The sequence below is a fragment of the Saccopteryx leptura genome, chromosome 2 (genome assembly GCF_036850995.1).
Source record: "Saccopteryx leptura isolate mSacLep1 chromosome 2, mSacLep1_pri_phased_curated, whole genome shotgun sequence".
Lineage (NCBI taxonomy): Eukaryota > Metazoa > Chordata > Mammalia > Chiroptera > Emballonuridae > Saccopteryx > Saccopteryx leptura.
This window is the reverse complement of record NC_089504.1, coordinates 148213101-148227574: the sequence shown is the minus strand read 5'-3', so window position 1 is coordinate 148227574 and position 14474 is coordinate 148213101. Positions and strand designations below refer to the sequence as shown.

Below are 14474 nucleotides of genomic sequence, written 5' to 3'. Positions count from 1 at the left end.
GGACTAGTGAAAAGGAATTCATATTAAGTAAATTACACCTTAAAACCAAACTTCTTGAAAAAAGTTATATTATCCATCATATAGCTTTCGCATTGTCCCCAAACCTGACACATGTCCTCACTGGGTTGCTCATTCTTGGCATTTTTCCATTGGCGTCAGTTTTTCCGGGATCACAGAGCAGGGCTGATGGTGGAGATTTGGGCTGCGTGAGTTAAAACCACCACCTATGGATAAACATAGGGCTGCACTCTCCTGCCAACTCTTCTCCTTTCATAAACACTGAATTTACTCATTCATTTTAGGGGAAAAAATAAGTGACACAGTAACCAGCACTGTCCTGTACAGAATGTCCCATACAGGGCCAAGCATATGAGGACTACTCATAGAATGACTCTGTGGTCACTATAAATGCAGTTTGTGTACTGAAATATATTTTGGCACATTCCTTTCTCATGAGGGCATAAAATCAGTTCCTATTTTCTATGTTGGTTAGTATTTACTGTTAAATAATGTCTTGCCTCTCAGATATATGAAAGTATTTCAAATGACATGCACACAGCTTTAGCCTAAAACCAACTCCATCATGGGTACAAGAAAAAAGATAGCTGTAGACAGAAAGTGTACTATAGAATAAAATTTCTCAGCAAACATCACTGGGCAAAGAATATCAGGAGCCCTTCTTTTGGTATGCAAAGATATCATTCACTAAATGTTGGTACACAGGAAGTACATCATTGTTGAGTTAGAGCATTTTATAAAAGAAGTCTGGTATGTGCTTCTCTATTGCTTTATTCATAAACCCTAAATACAGTGCTTTCAGGTCGTGGTCTCAGGAGATGAACAGACTTGGCTGTGGTCACACAACTAGTTGGTAGCAGTTGAACAGATGCAGTGTTCATAGTGTGACACTGATGGCCAGGTCATGACAATGGAAAGTAAAAGTCAGCCTTTCATTCACCGATGACCATTTCATCTGGACACTAACAATCCCAGCATCTCCATAGAAATTCTTCTGCTTTGTGATAGATAAGGCACTTGTACAAATCTGACCATCAGATATGGCAGTAGGTTGAAAATATCCCCCATTAGAACAAAAATTGACCATTAGAAACAAATTTCAGAAAAGTAATTAGCCGCTAGCCTTCATTATGCATTTACAATCAACCTCAGCATGTATGAAACATCGTGCATGCAATTCTGTTTTGCCCTTACAATGCTACATTGAAGTGGTCTCTGTACTTTTATCCACCTTCCCCTTCTTTTGTAAATCCCTGGAGGTTAGAGAATATCCACAATGACTGATATAGGATAATCTCAGCAATGCCTACTAAAAAAAACGGTCTCCAAATGAATCTTGCCTTTTCTTGAGATGTACAAACTCCCTTTTCTAGCAAACACATAGGCCATTCCCCTTGATGACATTTGTCAAAAATTCCAATTTGGGTGAGGATCTAAGCTAAATGAACCATGCTTCCATGAATGTGGCAGATGACATAAAAGCCGGTCCAGCCTCCTTGTTCCAGTCAAGTGACACAAGGCTACATTCAGACATCACCCCCACAACATGACAGAAAAGTTGTTAGAAGTGTTTTTGTTTGTTTCTTACAATTTAGAGCGAAGATTTTCAATATGTCGAATGCTGAGTCACAGCTTGGTTCTCAGGATAGGTTTCTTTGTATCAAGAAATTCTTGACCAATAAGTTTATTTACTTTGTCTTGATATTCCTATACAAATAATAAAACAAACAAGAAAAATAAGAGAGAAAGAAAGAAAGAAAGAAAGAAAGAAAGAAAGAAAGAAAGAAAGAAAGAAAGAAAGAAAGAAAGAAAGAAAGAGAAAAAACCCTAATCTGGATTAATATATGTCAGTTATAGGTATTTTTTGTATTCTCCTTCTTTCAGTATATAACTGGGCTCTCTTTCTTAGAAACCAAGGAAGATATAAGAAGGGGTTTGTTGCTGTTGGGTGATTTTTCCTTTGATTAATCCATTTATCTTTCTTTTCTCCACTTAAGTTAGTTTTTTTCCTTTTTAGTAAAAACCACATAATGGCAGCTTGAAATGTTTGTTGAACAAATGAATAAGTGAAGTAAATAAAGATTCTCCCTTTTTCACAAGCTGTCCAATATATCTCTTTCTTAGTAACAGGAGGGAGATGACATGGGGCAGGGTGTCTATTATGGGACCGCACCTTGTCCCCAAGGACTGACACTGCCATAGTAGTTTACGCTTCCCTTCCAACAGGTTTATCAAGAATGCAGAGAATCAAATTCCACCCGCCACACCTTACAAAAAGAGACCATGTCTCAGATTCTCTAGCCACTTCTATTTCACTTTACTGTAGTAATATCATTCTTTTCATGTATTCTGCCCTTAGATCTCCTGTCTTTAAGTGTGTGGAGATATGGGCATAGAAATATGACAGATATTACTATGAAAACTGGAATAGAATTGTGATCCACTGGTATTGTCCTAAGCAATCCTACAAAGTGAAACTATGATTTACTCCTAAGCAATAGAATTCAGCCCGAAGGCTCCACTTTCTACTGTCTCCTCACGTGTCTGACTTTCATACTGAGTACCTACATTAGCACATAGCACCTTCTGTTCAGAACACTTTCTCTGGAAATAACAGTTTTTCTCTAGAGCTGAACAGACTTTTCTGGAATCATTCTGAGTTGAAAGCTATGGCTGTTGCTGGGGACTTCCCCCACCCACAGCATCTGACCCACATTTGCAGGTTCTTATCAGTTTGTGTCTGTGGAGATAAGGGCACTTAGATACATGGAACAGCAGGCAATGCTTTGTGGGTAATAAGCCAAGTGGCCTCGATCCTAACATAAGTAAACAGAATTGCTGCGGATCCTTTGATCCCAGGCTCACTTCTCAAGGCAGCAGCTCAGCATGGAATGACCAGCAAGTTTCCTTCCATTCTTTCCCAGCTGCACCTGCTGTCCCCCTGTTTGTCCTGCTGCCCTTCCCGGAATGCCCTGGCAATGCTATATACCTTCAGTTCTGCCTGGGCTTTTGTTATTACTTACTCACTATGAGGAGCTAGCTCTCACAAGCTCTCACCATTTATTCCAATGCGTATTCGTGTGAACTTTCCATCTCCTTCATCAATGGGCTAAACCTTCATCTTTCTGGAACCCACATGACCTTAAGAAACCATTTATGTTATACACATAGGATTGCCTCTAACTCAGCTTACTGAGTTAAATGCATTATTTTAACAAAAGCCTAAAGAGCACCTAGATGTGACCTCTGCCTAAGAATGACCTATATTCTAGTTGTTTATTCTATAAATTTAGCACTTTCAGACAAATAAATCCTTAATTAAGCACTATGTATGCCCCTAGAAAGCTTACTTTAAGCCTACTAATTAGACCAGTCTGGACAATATGAAACAAGCACTAATGGTAGGACACTGTAGAATTCATAGGCTGCCAGGGCAAACAAAACCCAGGCGTTTGCTTTCCTCAGTCCTTTTCACAACGACTTGTATAATGTTTGCTAATCCAATTTTTTAAATCTCTTACAAAGTCGATCTTAAACCATTTCCAGAGACTATCTGTTTTGCCATTCTGGAAATGAAACTGCCTTTTAAACCTGAACAGATGGCTTTAATTTTTGGTGCAGTGGTATGAAAGGAATGTCACATTAGAAACTGCAAGCAATTCAGTTCGAAGTTTCTGTCGTTCGTACATGTGTTTCAAAATAATATATTTTACATTTTTCTCTCTTTTAAATAAATTCCCATCTCCACGCTGTTCAGAGACTTCAGAAGTAAAATTTTAAAGTGAAAATCAATCCCAGCATTTCTGAAAATGTGAAGTCCCAGCTTAACTGAAGTGCCCACTGATTGAAAAGCCAATAGACCAGTTCCACTAGGTCAAAAGTATCTTCTAAAAGAGTTCAAAGATAAGAATATTTTCAACTTTGCTAAGCTGTCCAAACAAAACTGGCACTCCCTCTACTCCCAAGGATCTTTTTTCCAGTTACACCAGAGTAACTCGAGTGGCTGCTGCGAAAGGAGCCTCTCTTGACCCTCCACCTACTTATTTCAGTCATTTAAGTAGGGCTGAAATCTGTCAAGGATCCTGAAGGGAAGGAAGAGATTGGTTTTGTTCAACTTAATTCAACCTTTATTAAGTGCCTGCTGTGTTCAAGACCCGAGGCTAGAAACTCTGGGAAGTGTTAACATTATTAGGTCCTGTTTCTTATCTTTTGTGCATGTATAATTTATAATTGGGTAGGTGGGTGGGGGGAACAGTTGGGAGAAAGGAGTAAACACAAAGAGCATCATTTAAAAAAATATGATCAGTTGGAAAAAAAAGTTAAGTACAATGCAAAATTAAGGAAAACCCAGGTTTGTAAAAATTCCATATGCAACCCATGCAAATCAATTCAGTGCTTGCCCTTAATACATACTTGATTCAGTGTGAGGAGACACAGTTAGAAATCAACAAGGGTTTTATGGTATCTCTGCAGTCTATCTCTACTCTGTTGTTTTATCTCTTTCTGACTGCAATTATTTTTAAGAAAAAATTTTGAAAGCTGAAAAAGTGAGCAGATGATAAATATATCTCCAAGGAGAAATAACACATCAAAAATCAGCATCAAGGTTGCACAACAATACGAGTTTATGAAAAACCACCACACAAAAACACTTAAAAATGGTTGATGGTGAATTTTATGTTATGTGTATTTTACCACAATAAAAAAAAACCCCTCTAAAACAAAAACAAAAAACTCAGCATTGAGATCTTTTCTAGGAGAAAAAGGAGAAACAAAGAAAATGCTCCAGAGCAATGAGAATATGTAAGATAATAGACAAAGTCAGAAGCAAAGCAGTGACCTTGCCTTTCTTGTTGCAGATTCGTACGTCCGTCACCACACTGTTATTTCCCAGAAAACCCTTCAGCTGGGTAAGGCATTTCCTGATTGCAGCCATACTTCTTGCACTTAATAATATCTTGGTCATCCTTGTGCCAACTATAAAATACATCTTTGGATTCATAGGTAAGTTTTAGCAAGGATTTCATTTTTCATCTTTTTTTTAAAAATTTATTTTTCAATTACAGTTTACATTCCACATTATTTTGTACTAGTTTTCAGTGTGTAGCACAGTGGTTAGGCCATTATATACTTTACAAAGTGCTCCCCCTGGTATTTTCAGTACCCATCTGACATCATACGTAGGTATTACAGTTATTGACTACATTCCCTATACTGTACTTCACATCCCTGTGACTATTTTCTAACTGCCAATCTGTACTTCTTAATCCCTTCACCTTTTTATTTAGTCGACTCAAGCTGATATCTCCTTAAATGGCAGACAGGGAGTCTCTGTGGGAGGCGAAGGATCCCCGTCTGTCTAAGGCTCACAGATTCTCATTAGTCCAGCGGGGCCCCAGCTGTCACCTCCCCTCCCTCCCAGGTGACCCTAAAAGTTATTCACAGGATCAGAAAATGTTAGTATCAAAAGCTACCTTATAAGTCACCTAGTCCAGCTGCCTTTTCTGACAGACAAGGAAACGGAGCCCCATAGAAGTGGTCATGTACCTTGGAGTGGACCCAGGATTTGCACTTAGGTCTTCTTAACTCTGCATTAAAAAGTAAGGAAGATAGATTTTACCATGGGATGCTCTTTCAGTTCTGTGAGTGTGTTAGCTGAGCATTAGGATATCTTTGGAGGAGGAGGAGATTGATTTTGTAAAGCATATTATTTCCCCTTACTGTGTGGCCCATTAATGTATTTGATTTTTTTTGTTGTTGTTCTGCTGTTTGAAGAGTTACTCCAATTTTAAATGAAATACCATATACAGCTTCTAAAAATGAGGAGTAAACAACTTGAAAAGTTAGAAGTGGATAAGAAGGGCATATGATGAGTTCAGTCTCCTTAGTAGGTATTTATAGTATTACTAATTTCCTGTAAATTTGTAACATTCAGTCATTTCATACTGATCGTAAGTTATGTATACTTAGCATGCAGCTATGATGTTAGACACACTTTATTTTTTTTATAAATTTATCTTCCTTGAAAAAGAGGATCTTACAGTGTTTTTGGTGCTAAGGTTAGGGTAGCTTTAGATTTGGTGTCTTTAAAATGCATGCCCTCGGGTCCTGTCTTGCTGAGTCAGACCTGCCTCAGAAGACATTGACCTGTCTTGTGTTTCTCTCCTCAGGGGCTTCTTCAGCCACTATGCTGATTTTCATTCTCCCAGCAGCTTTTTATCTTAAACTTGTCAAGAAAGAACCTCTTCGGTCACCCCAAAAGATTGGGGTAAGTAAGGCTTGCCATTTCCCCTACTGTAAGTTGTTCTTTGACTTAGAATAAATCAGAAAATATACATAGTTTAAAAAAAAAGAATTGAAGAATAAGAATGAAAAATCAAAGATGAGCTAGAATTCTCTAGTGGAGAAAAAGGGGGTGGATTCCGGGCACTCAGATGACCCCAGGGTTTCTTGTCTTCAAATGTGAAACACCTTGTGTTGCGTTCTTCCTACTCGTCAAAGGCCAATGGCGTTTTCCCATACACATGTATGTATACCAGTCTCCGTCGCTCAGCTTTTACCGCACTGTCTATGGGTAACTACACAGGAAGGAATTAGCTTCCTCCCAGTCTTAAGAAATAATTTAAACATTTTAGCCATGTTTGTTAGCTTTGTAAGAAAAGATGTATTGTTTTTTGTTTTCCCTTCCCTAGTCACCTTGGTCTCTAGAACAGAAGCATTCGTTTTCCAGTTAACCTCTTCAGATATAAAATATAATTTCATTAAACTAGACAGCAGGTATTTCTTTTCTGTAATAGAACTACAGAAAAATATACTAGAAATAATTGCTTTTCCAATAGTTAAATATTATCAGTGACTGCTTCATGAAGTCTTATCTTAAGGCTTGAAAAGAATACCTTTTATTCAATTATCATGAATTTTGTCTGGGGTTGTTCTACCTCTTGGGTTGTTCAGGGGTTTCAGGACAACCTGGTAACAAAGGCTCCTGCCATCCTTTCACCCCCAAATTTCTACTCTATGTAGTTTATCCTGCTGGACTTTTATAGCAGCATGACCTCGGCAAGTTTCCTGTCCTGTTTGTGACCATTTTCAGCTTTATCAAATATAGAAATAAGTAAAATTATATCCTAGATATTTTCTAGTGAAAAAAATTAGTTGTTGCTTCCTCATATATAAAGTTATGAACTTGATCTGTTACTATTAAGCCCATTTTTAGTGTTAAAATGTCAAAATATTGTATTATACAAATACACTTTATTTTTTAAGGGAATATGCAATACATCATAGCCTGTTTTATAAATTTTAATAATATCATACATACTACTCTTTTATGACCTGCCCCTTTTCACTAAAAGGATTTTGAGGTCTCCCTACGTCATTGAATTCTTTTCTGTTACTTGATTTCTAGTGCTCTCACAGTATGCCATCGTTCTGATATACCAGCTTAGTGAACCATTACTGTATTTCAAACATTTGAGTTGAATCTCCAATCTATTCACCCTCTTTCCCCAACTAGGATTCTAAATTGACTGAACTGCTAGTCATGGATATCTGAGCTATAAGAATAATACAAAAAAAAGAATAATATAATTCAATATGCAAATCATGTTACTGGCTTAGGTAAACAATTTACTGTTTGCTTACTCAGCATAAACTGTGCTAAGTATGGTTTCTGTGTTCCCTAACAAGTTCTCTCTGACTTACAGGCTTTAATTTTCCTTGTGGTTGGCATCATCTTCATGAGTGGAAGCATGGCACTCATCATAATTGACTGGATTTACAATCCTCCAAATGCCAAGCATCACTAACGCAAAGAAAAATTTTTTTCTACTGGAAGGGGTTGCAAATTATGCTCCAAAGAACATGAGAGTTATTTTACCCCAATGATTGGAATGTTATTCCTAGGATATAACAAGAAGATTCCAAAGACATTTACTAGTGACATCATCAAGCATCTTCAGAGGAGAAAGCCAGCATTTTGTCAAGAATGGCTGTTTATGTGTTTAAAATCTGTGGTTCACATTTCTACCCAAGTTTTGCTAGCGAAGTATAAGATGATGTATTTTTGCTGCTGTTCAAGCAGAATAAGGGTAGCTGAGTGTAATGGTCATCAGATAATCCCCTCCCTTTTCTCTTCCTCTTTCCCAAGTACCAAATACTTATGTTCTTAGAACATCAAACAAAATGCCCTGGTGGCAAAACTATCACCACTTACTGCCTTCCCTTAATCTTGCATTAAATACTCTAGCCCTATTTAATAACAGAGGCAAGAGGCATGTCTTTATGAACTATCCTTGTTAAGGTATGTGAATAATCTGACACTAGGTTAGGATAAATTATTGCCAACAGTAAAAGAATATTTTGCCCATCCTGTTTGTGACATTGAATTAGTGACTTCTTCATCTAGATTTTTTTGTAAATGTTAAGAGAGGGGGTTTTATTTAAATTATAGAGCAACAACAAAAATAATGCTTGTAGCTAAACTGCTTGTTCTGGAAACATTTGCTTTTTAATATGATTCCCAGTTGTCTCGTCATACTTTTATCATTGAACAATGCTCTCCCTCTCGTCTTCCATTCTCATTCAGAATTTTTAGAAGACCACAGTTCATGTGGAGGTATACTACCCAGTATTGTTTGATACATTTTTATTTGATAAACATTCAGTGCAGGAAACTGTGATTGCTATATGTTTATGTATATAACCTTATTCTGTAGTCATCAGAATTTTAATGTATGATACATTTGATTTTTATTTTTTACATGTGTAGTTTTTCTCTCATTACAGTCAAAACATTTATATTTTGGGGGGTGGGGCCAGGGAATTAAGTTGATGGGCTCAAAAATCCATTTGTATGTATCTGTCTAATGGGAATATTTTAAATTTGAAACCTAAGTTATATATAGTTCAGTAATGCTCTTCTTCAGTGTTTACAATAATATCATAATTATCTCTAAGAAAATAAGTTATTTGCAAATAATTATTAATACCAATGGTCATTAAATTTAACATCTCTTACATAACATTAGTTCATTTTACCTTACATAGCTGTTTGCTGTCATTCATTTGTCATTTAATACAATGTTGAGAGATTCTCCATGAAAATAAAATTGCTAACACTACAAAGAGAAGCAAACTATTATTCTTGCTCACTTCTACAACATACATGAAATGGATTTAAAAATTAGTGCTTATCGCCTGGAATTTCTGGAGTTTACTACTTTTTTATTTTTTCAAATAAGTAGCAATAACATTTATTATATATTTTATATTTTAGTAAAGCCAAGTGTGAAATACAAGTATGATAATGTTAAATGATAGTCCAATTGTTTTTCTGGAATGTGCTTTAAGAAAACATGTATTTGTTTTATGTATTATTTTCTAGGGCACAATACTGTAAAATGGTGCACTTTGTTAAGGAAATTGAGCATTACTAGAAACTACCATTACTTTTAAGTTACTATTACTGGAAAAAAATTTTGCCAAATAGCACCTAACAAGATATATTTTTATTCATCTAAAAAGATAGCAAGTGGGAAAAGTACTTTCTCAGTGTTAAAAAATGTTTAATCTGAATGTATTTAAATGTAAATATCAATGATTAATCCAAAAAAAGGAAAACTGTAAAATCTATATATACTTTGAATGTTTTACTTTGAAATGACTAACTTGAAAATATCAACATGTGAAATTATATAAATATTCATGAGCAATATTACAATGCCAAATAATAAAGCCCCATTTCTTTCTCATGGCCATTTTCAGGATGAATTCACATAGACTGCAAGGCAGACATACATATGGTATCTTGTACTGGTTAATTTAATCCCATTTATAAATAGATAAAACTTTTATTTTCATATTTCATTTATAAGATGGTTCAATGTATTGGGAGGTGTTTTTTTATTACAGAAAGTGTATATTGGTATATAATAAATGGACTTTTCAAATGACTATGATGTGATTTTCTTTCTATTGTTGAAGACTGAATTATTTGTACAAGAAAAAATTTTAAATATAAATATTGTCTTTCTTAAATTGATATATGTCCTACTTTCATTGTTACTCTAGCCCAGTGGTCAGCAAACTCATTAGTCAACAGAGCCAGATATCAACAGTACAACAATGAAATTTCTTTTGAGAGCCAAATTTTTTAAACTTAAACTATATAGGTAGGTACATTCCTTATCAAGGTAGCGCCCACATGTGGTATTTTGTGGAAGAGCCACACTCAAGGGGCCAAAGAGCTGCAAGTGGCTCGTGAACCGCGGTTTGCCGACCACTGCTCTAGCCATATAACTAATATCTATAGCTGTTAAAAGTAGTTGCCATCTTATTTAGGCAAAATGCAGAGCTAGTTCTAACTCATCTTTATTTTATGTCATCAAATATTAACTTCCAAGAATAAATATGGTATTGTCATAATTAATGTTTAGATTTTCAAATTTGAAGGATAAGAGTCTTCTTTCTTTCAGTTCTGCCATGTTCTCTTGGCTCTGCATTTTGCTTCATGTACAGAGCAGCGTGTCTAGCCTTTGCTTCTGAAGCTTGCATCCCGTGACTAGATTTTTCCCAGTAAAGATTTTGCACTAATTATTTAATGGACAGTATTGAAGAAATCAATCAGAAAAAATAAGTTTAGAGACTTTCTTCATTTCACACACTAAAATGAAAGATTGCAATATGAAAGCCAAAACATAAGCGGTAGCCATGTTAGCAGGAGCTGTTGGATAGCTGCCTGTGAAAGCAAAACATAAGAGAAGAACAGGCAAAAGCAGTGATGAGTGCACATAACTGCAGAACGGTAGATTGTCATCCTGTACATTAGAGAAGAAATAATTTTTAAAAACTAGCTATGACAAAATAAGGCTAATATATCTTTAATGCATGAAGAGATAATAAAAATTAGAAAGGGAAATACTAAGACTCTAATAGAAGAATGGGCAATGGATGTGAGATCACAGAAGAAAAATGGTTAGTAAATGAATATTTTGAAATAGTCTGACCTCATTATGAGTCAAAGACATGCAAGTACAACACATGTTTTGTCTGTCATATTAATAAAGAAAAAATAATATTCTATGCTAATGAGTATGGGGATTGAGTGATCTCACTCAATGCTAGTGGCAGAAAGCTTGGCTCAGTTTATCTGCACAGCATTCTGGCAATACGTATAAGGATCCCTAAAAATGTTTGTAGCAGGCAGAATGCCCCCCCAACACACAAAGATGTTAACACTAGAATCCCTAAAACCTGAGGATATGATACTTTACATAGCAAATGGGACTTCACAGATGTACTTTAAATACAGATCTTAAACATAAGATTATTAGGCCCTGGCTGGTTGGCTCAGTGGTAGAGCATCAACCCAGCATTTGGAAGTCCCAGGTTCGATTCCCAGTCAGAGCACACAGCAGAGGTGACCATCTGCTTCTCACTCCTCCCCCTCCCCTTCTCTTCCTTTCTCTCTTTTCCCCTCCCACAGCAATGGCTTGATTGATTTGATCATGTTGGCCCCAGGCACTGAAGATGGCTCCATGGAGCCTCCACCTCAGGTACTAAAAACAGCTTGGTTGTCAGCAGCCCCAGATGGGCAGAGCATCAGCCCAGACAGGGGTTGCCAGGTGGATCCCAGTCAGGGTACATGCAGGAGTTTGTCTCTGTATCTCCCCTATTCACTTAAAATAAATAAACAAACAAACAAATAAATAAATAATTTAAAATATGGTGATTTTTTGAATAATCTAATCACACAAGTCCTTAAAAAATCCAAGAACTTTCTTCAGCTGAACTTATAAGGATTTAAAGCATGATAGGGACTCGATGTGTCATTACTGCCTTGAAGAAGGAGGATACCACATGAAAACTGTGAGAAGGAAACGAATTTTGCCAATAACTTGAATGAGCCAAGATGATTCTCCTTCTGAGCCTTTAAATAGAAGCCCAAGGCACCAACACCTTGATTTGAGGTTAAGGAGAGTGCTGGCTGCTGAGCCAGTTGGACTTCTGACCTACCCTACAGATCTGTGAGATAATAAGTGCAGTTTTAAGCTGTTAGCAATACGACAAGTAATACAAAAGAAAAATAAACAAATGGGACTACATCACTAAAAAGATTTTGCACAGCAAACGAAAACATCAGCAAAATGAAAAAGGAACCCACTGAATGGGAGAACATATTCATCGATAGTGATAAGAGGTTAATATCCAAAATTTCTAAAGAAATTATAAAATTCAACACCAAAGAAAACAACCTAACTAAAAAATGGGCAAAGGACTTGAATAGGTACTTCTCCAAAGAAGACATACAGATGGCCAATAGGTATATAAAAAAATGTTCAATGTTACTAATAATCAGCGAAATGCAAGTTAAAACCACAATGAGGTATCATCTCACACCAGTCAGAATGGTGCTCATCAAGAAATGAACAAATAACAGGTGTTGGTGAGACTGTAAAGAAAAGGGAATCCTTGTACACTGTTGGTGGGAATGCAGATTGGTGCAGCCACTGTGGAAAGTGTATGAAGTACCTGAAAAAATTAAAAATGGAACTTGTGACCCAGCAATTCTGCTTCTGGGAATTTCCCCAAAGAATACTGAAACACTAATTTGAAAGACTATATGAACCCTTATGTTCATTGCAGCCTTATGTACAATAGCTAAGATCTGTAAGCAGCCTGTGGCCATCAGTAGATGAGTAGATAAAAAAGCGTAGTACATTTACACAATAGGATACTATTTGGCAGTAAAAAAAAAAAAAAAAAAAGGAAATCTTACTTTTTGTGACAGCATGGATGGACCTGGAGAACATTATGCTAAGTGAAATAAGCCAAGCAGAGAAAGGCAAGTGTGGAATCTAATGAACAAAATGAACTAATAAGCAAAATAGAGACAGACTCATTTTAGATAATAGGCGGACAGCTGTTGGGGGAAGGAGCTGGAGTGGTGAAGGGTTTGAGCAAAAAAGAAAAAGAGAAAAAAAATCGTGGCCATGGGCAACAGTATGGGGATTGCTGAGGGGAAGAAGGTATGGGGAGGTATAGAAGGGTAGAGGGGGATAAATGGTGATAGACAAACACTTGACGGGGTGGTGAACACACAATACAGTGTACAGATGGTGTGTTGTAAAATTATGGCACGTGAAACCTGTATAATTTTGTTAACCAGTGTCACCCCCATACATTCAATAAAAAGGAAAAAACAGAACTATGAAATATAATGTTCATGTTCTTTGATCCACTAATTTCTGAGAATCTAGTCTGAGGAAATAATCAGAGAAGTAAATTGATCATTATGTATTAATGTATTCTTTCAACATATAACAGGTTAAAATTTGGAAATACTTCAAGTGTCCAAAACTGTAAAATAATTGAATAAATTCTAGCATTATCATAGGAGAGAATAAAATGCTTTTGAATAATCACTAATTAAATAAAAAACTATGTATAATGGTGAAAAAAAGAATACTTTCTTATCCCATTTCACATATTAAAAATGCATGAATAAAAAAATAGGAATAGGAAAAAAGGAAATAGACCTAAAATATTAAAAGTAGATGCTAGCCTTCTTTTTTTTTTATTGTTGTCTCTGTATGAGATGATGGGCATTAGCTGACCTTTGGGATAATCATTTCACAATATATGTCAATCAAGTCATCATGTTGTACACCTTAAACTTATATAGTGATGTATGTCAATAAATCCCCAATAAACTGGGGGGTGGAGAGTAGATACTTGTAGTTAGCAAAATAATGAGTGATACTAGCTTTCATTTTCATACATTTTTGTTATTTTCCACAGACTATATATATTCTTTTTATAGTTAGAAAATTTTTTTCAGGAAAAAAATTTTTTCTGCTAATTTATATTTTCGGAAAAGGAGCTAAAGCATGCTGCCAAATCCTATACATTTTTATATTTTCAGCTTAGTGTAAAGGCAGAATTGGATAAAAGTGCAATTCACAGTCAGTGAACAGTCACCAGTGACTGAAGCAGAAGATGAACAGCTGGGGTAGACCCTAGCCAGAGGTTGGTCTGGAAAGAGAAAGGGATGACTTGTTGATAAAAATGCTATAGCATAGCCAGTAGACAAGGACTTGAGTCTCAGATCCAAGATACGAGCCAGTCATTCAGTTTCGTTGAGCTTTAGTTTTCTCATTTTTGTTGCAGTAATTTTTGTGTAATGCAGTTCCTAAGATCATTTAGCTTGGGATCACTGGACATATCAGAAGGTCCTTGTATCATAGTCAGAGCTCTAGTACAAATGCTTAGCAATAGTCAAAATAAGGGATCATCAGAGAGGTACAAAGAATACCTTGCAGTAGTGATTCTAATAGCTTGGTCCTGAAAGTGAGCAGAAAAGTCAAATGCTTCTGAGGAATACTCTGTCTTGCTGGTCAGACTGAGTAATTTAATAGATGAATGTTTATTCAGTGATAACCATCTGCCAGGTACTT

General features: G+C 36.1%; 1 protein-coding gene across 4 annotated transcripts in view; it reads left to right on the top strand.

The window, feature by feature from the left end:
* Window positions 1–9972, top strand: part of SLC38A4 (solute carrier family 38 member 4) — a 62843-nt gene extending 52871 nt beyond the window's left edge. For all 4 annotated transcript variants that reach the window (XM_066369030.1, XM_066369034.1, XM_066369031.1 and 1 more), the window contains 3 exons: window positions 4878–5022; window positions 6189–6286; window positions 7725–9972. In XM_066369030.1, the coding sequence (XP_066225127.1) occupies window positions 4878–5022; window positions 6189–6286; window positions 7725–7826 (345 nt within the window). In that variant the 3' untranslated portion in view covers window positions 7827–9972. The remainder of the gene's footprint in view (window positions 1–4877; window positions 5023–6188; window positions 6287–7724) is intronic.
* Window positions 9973–14474: the final 4502 nt, after the last annotated feature.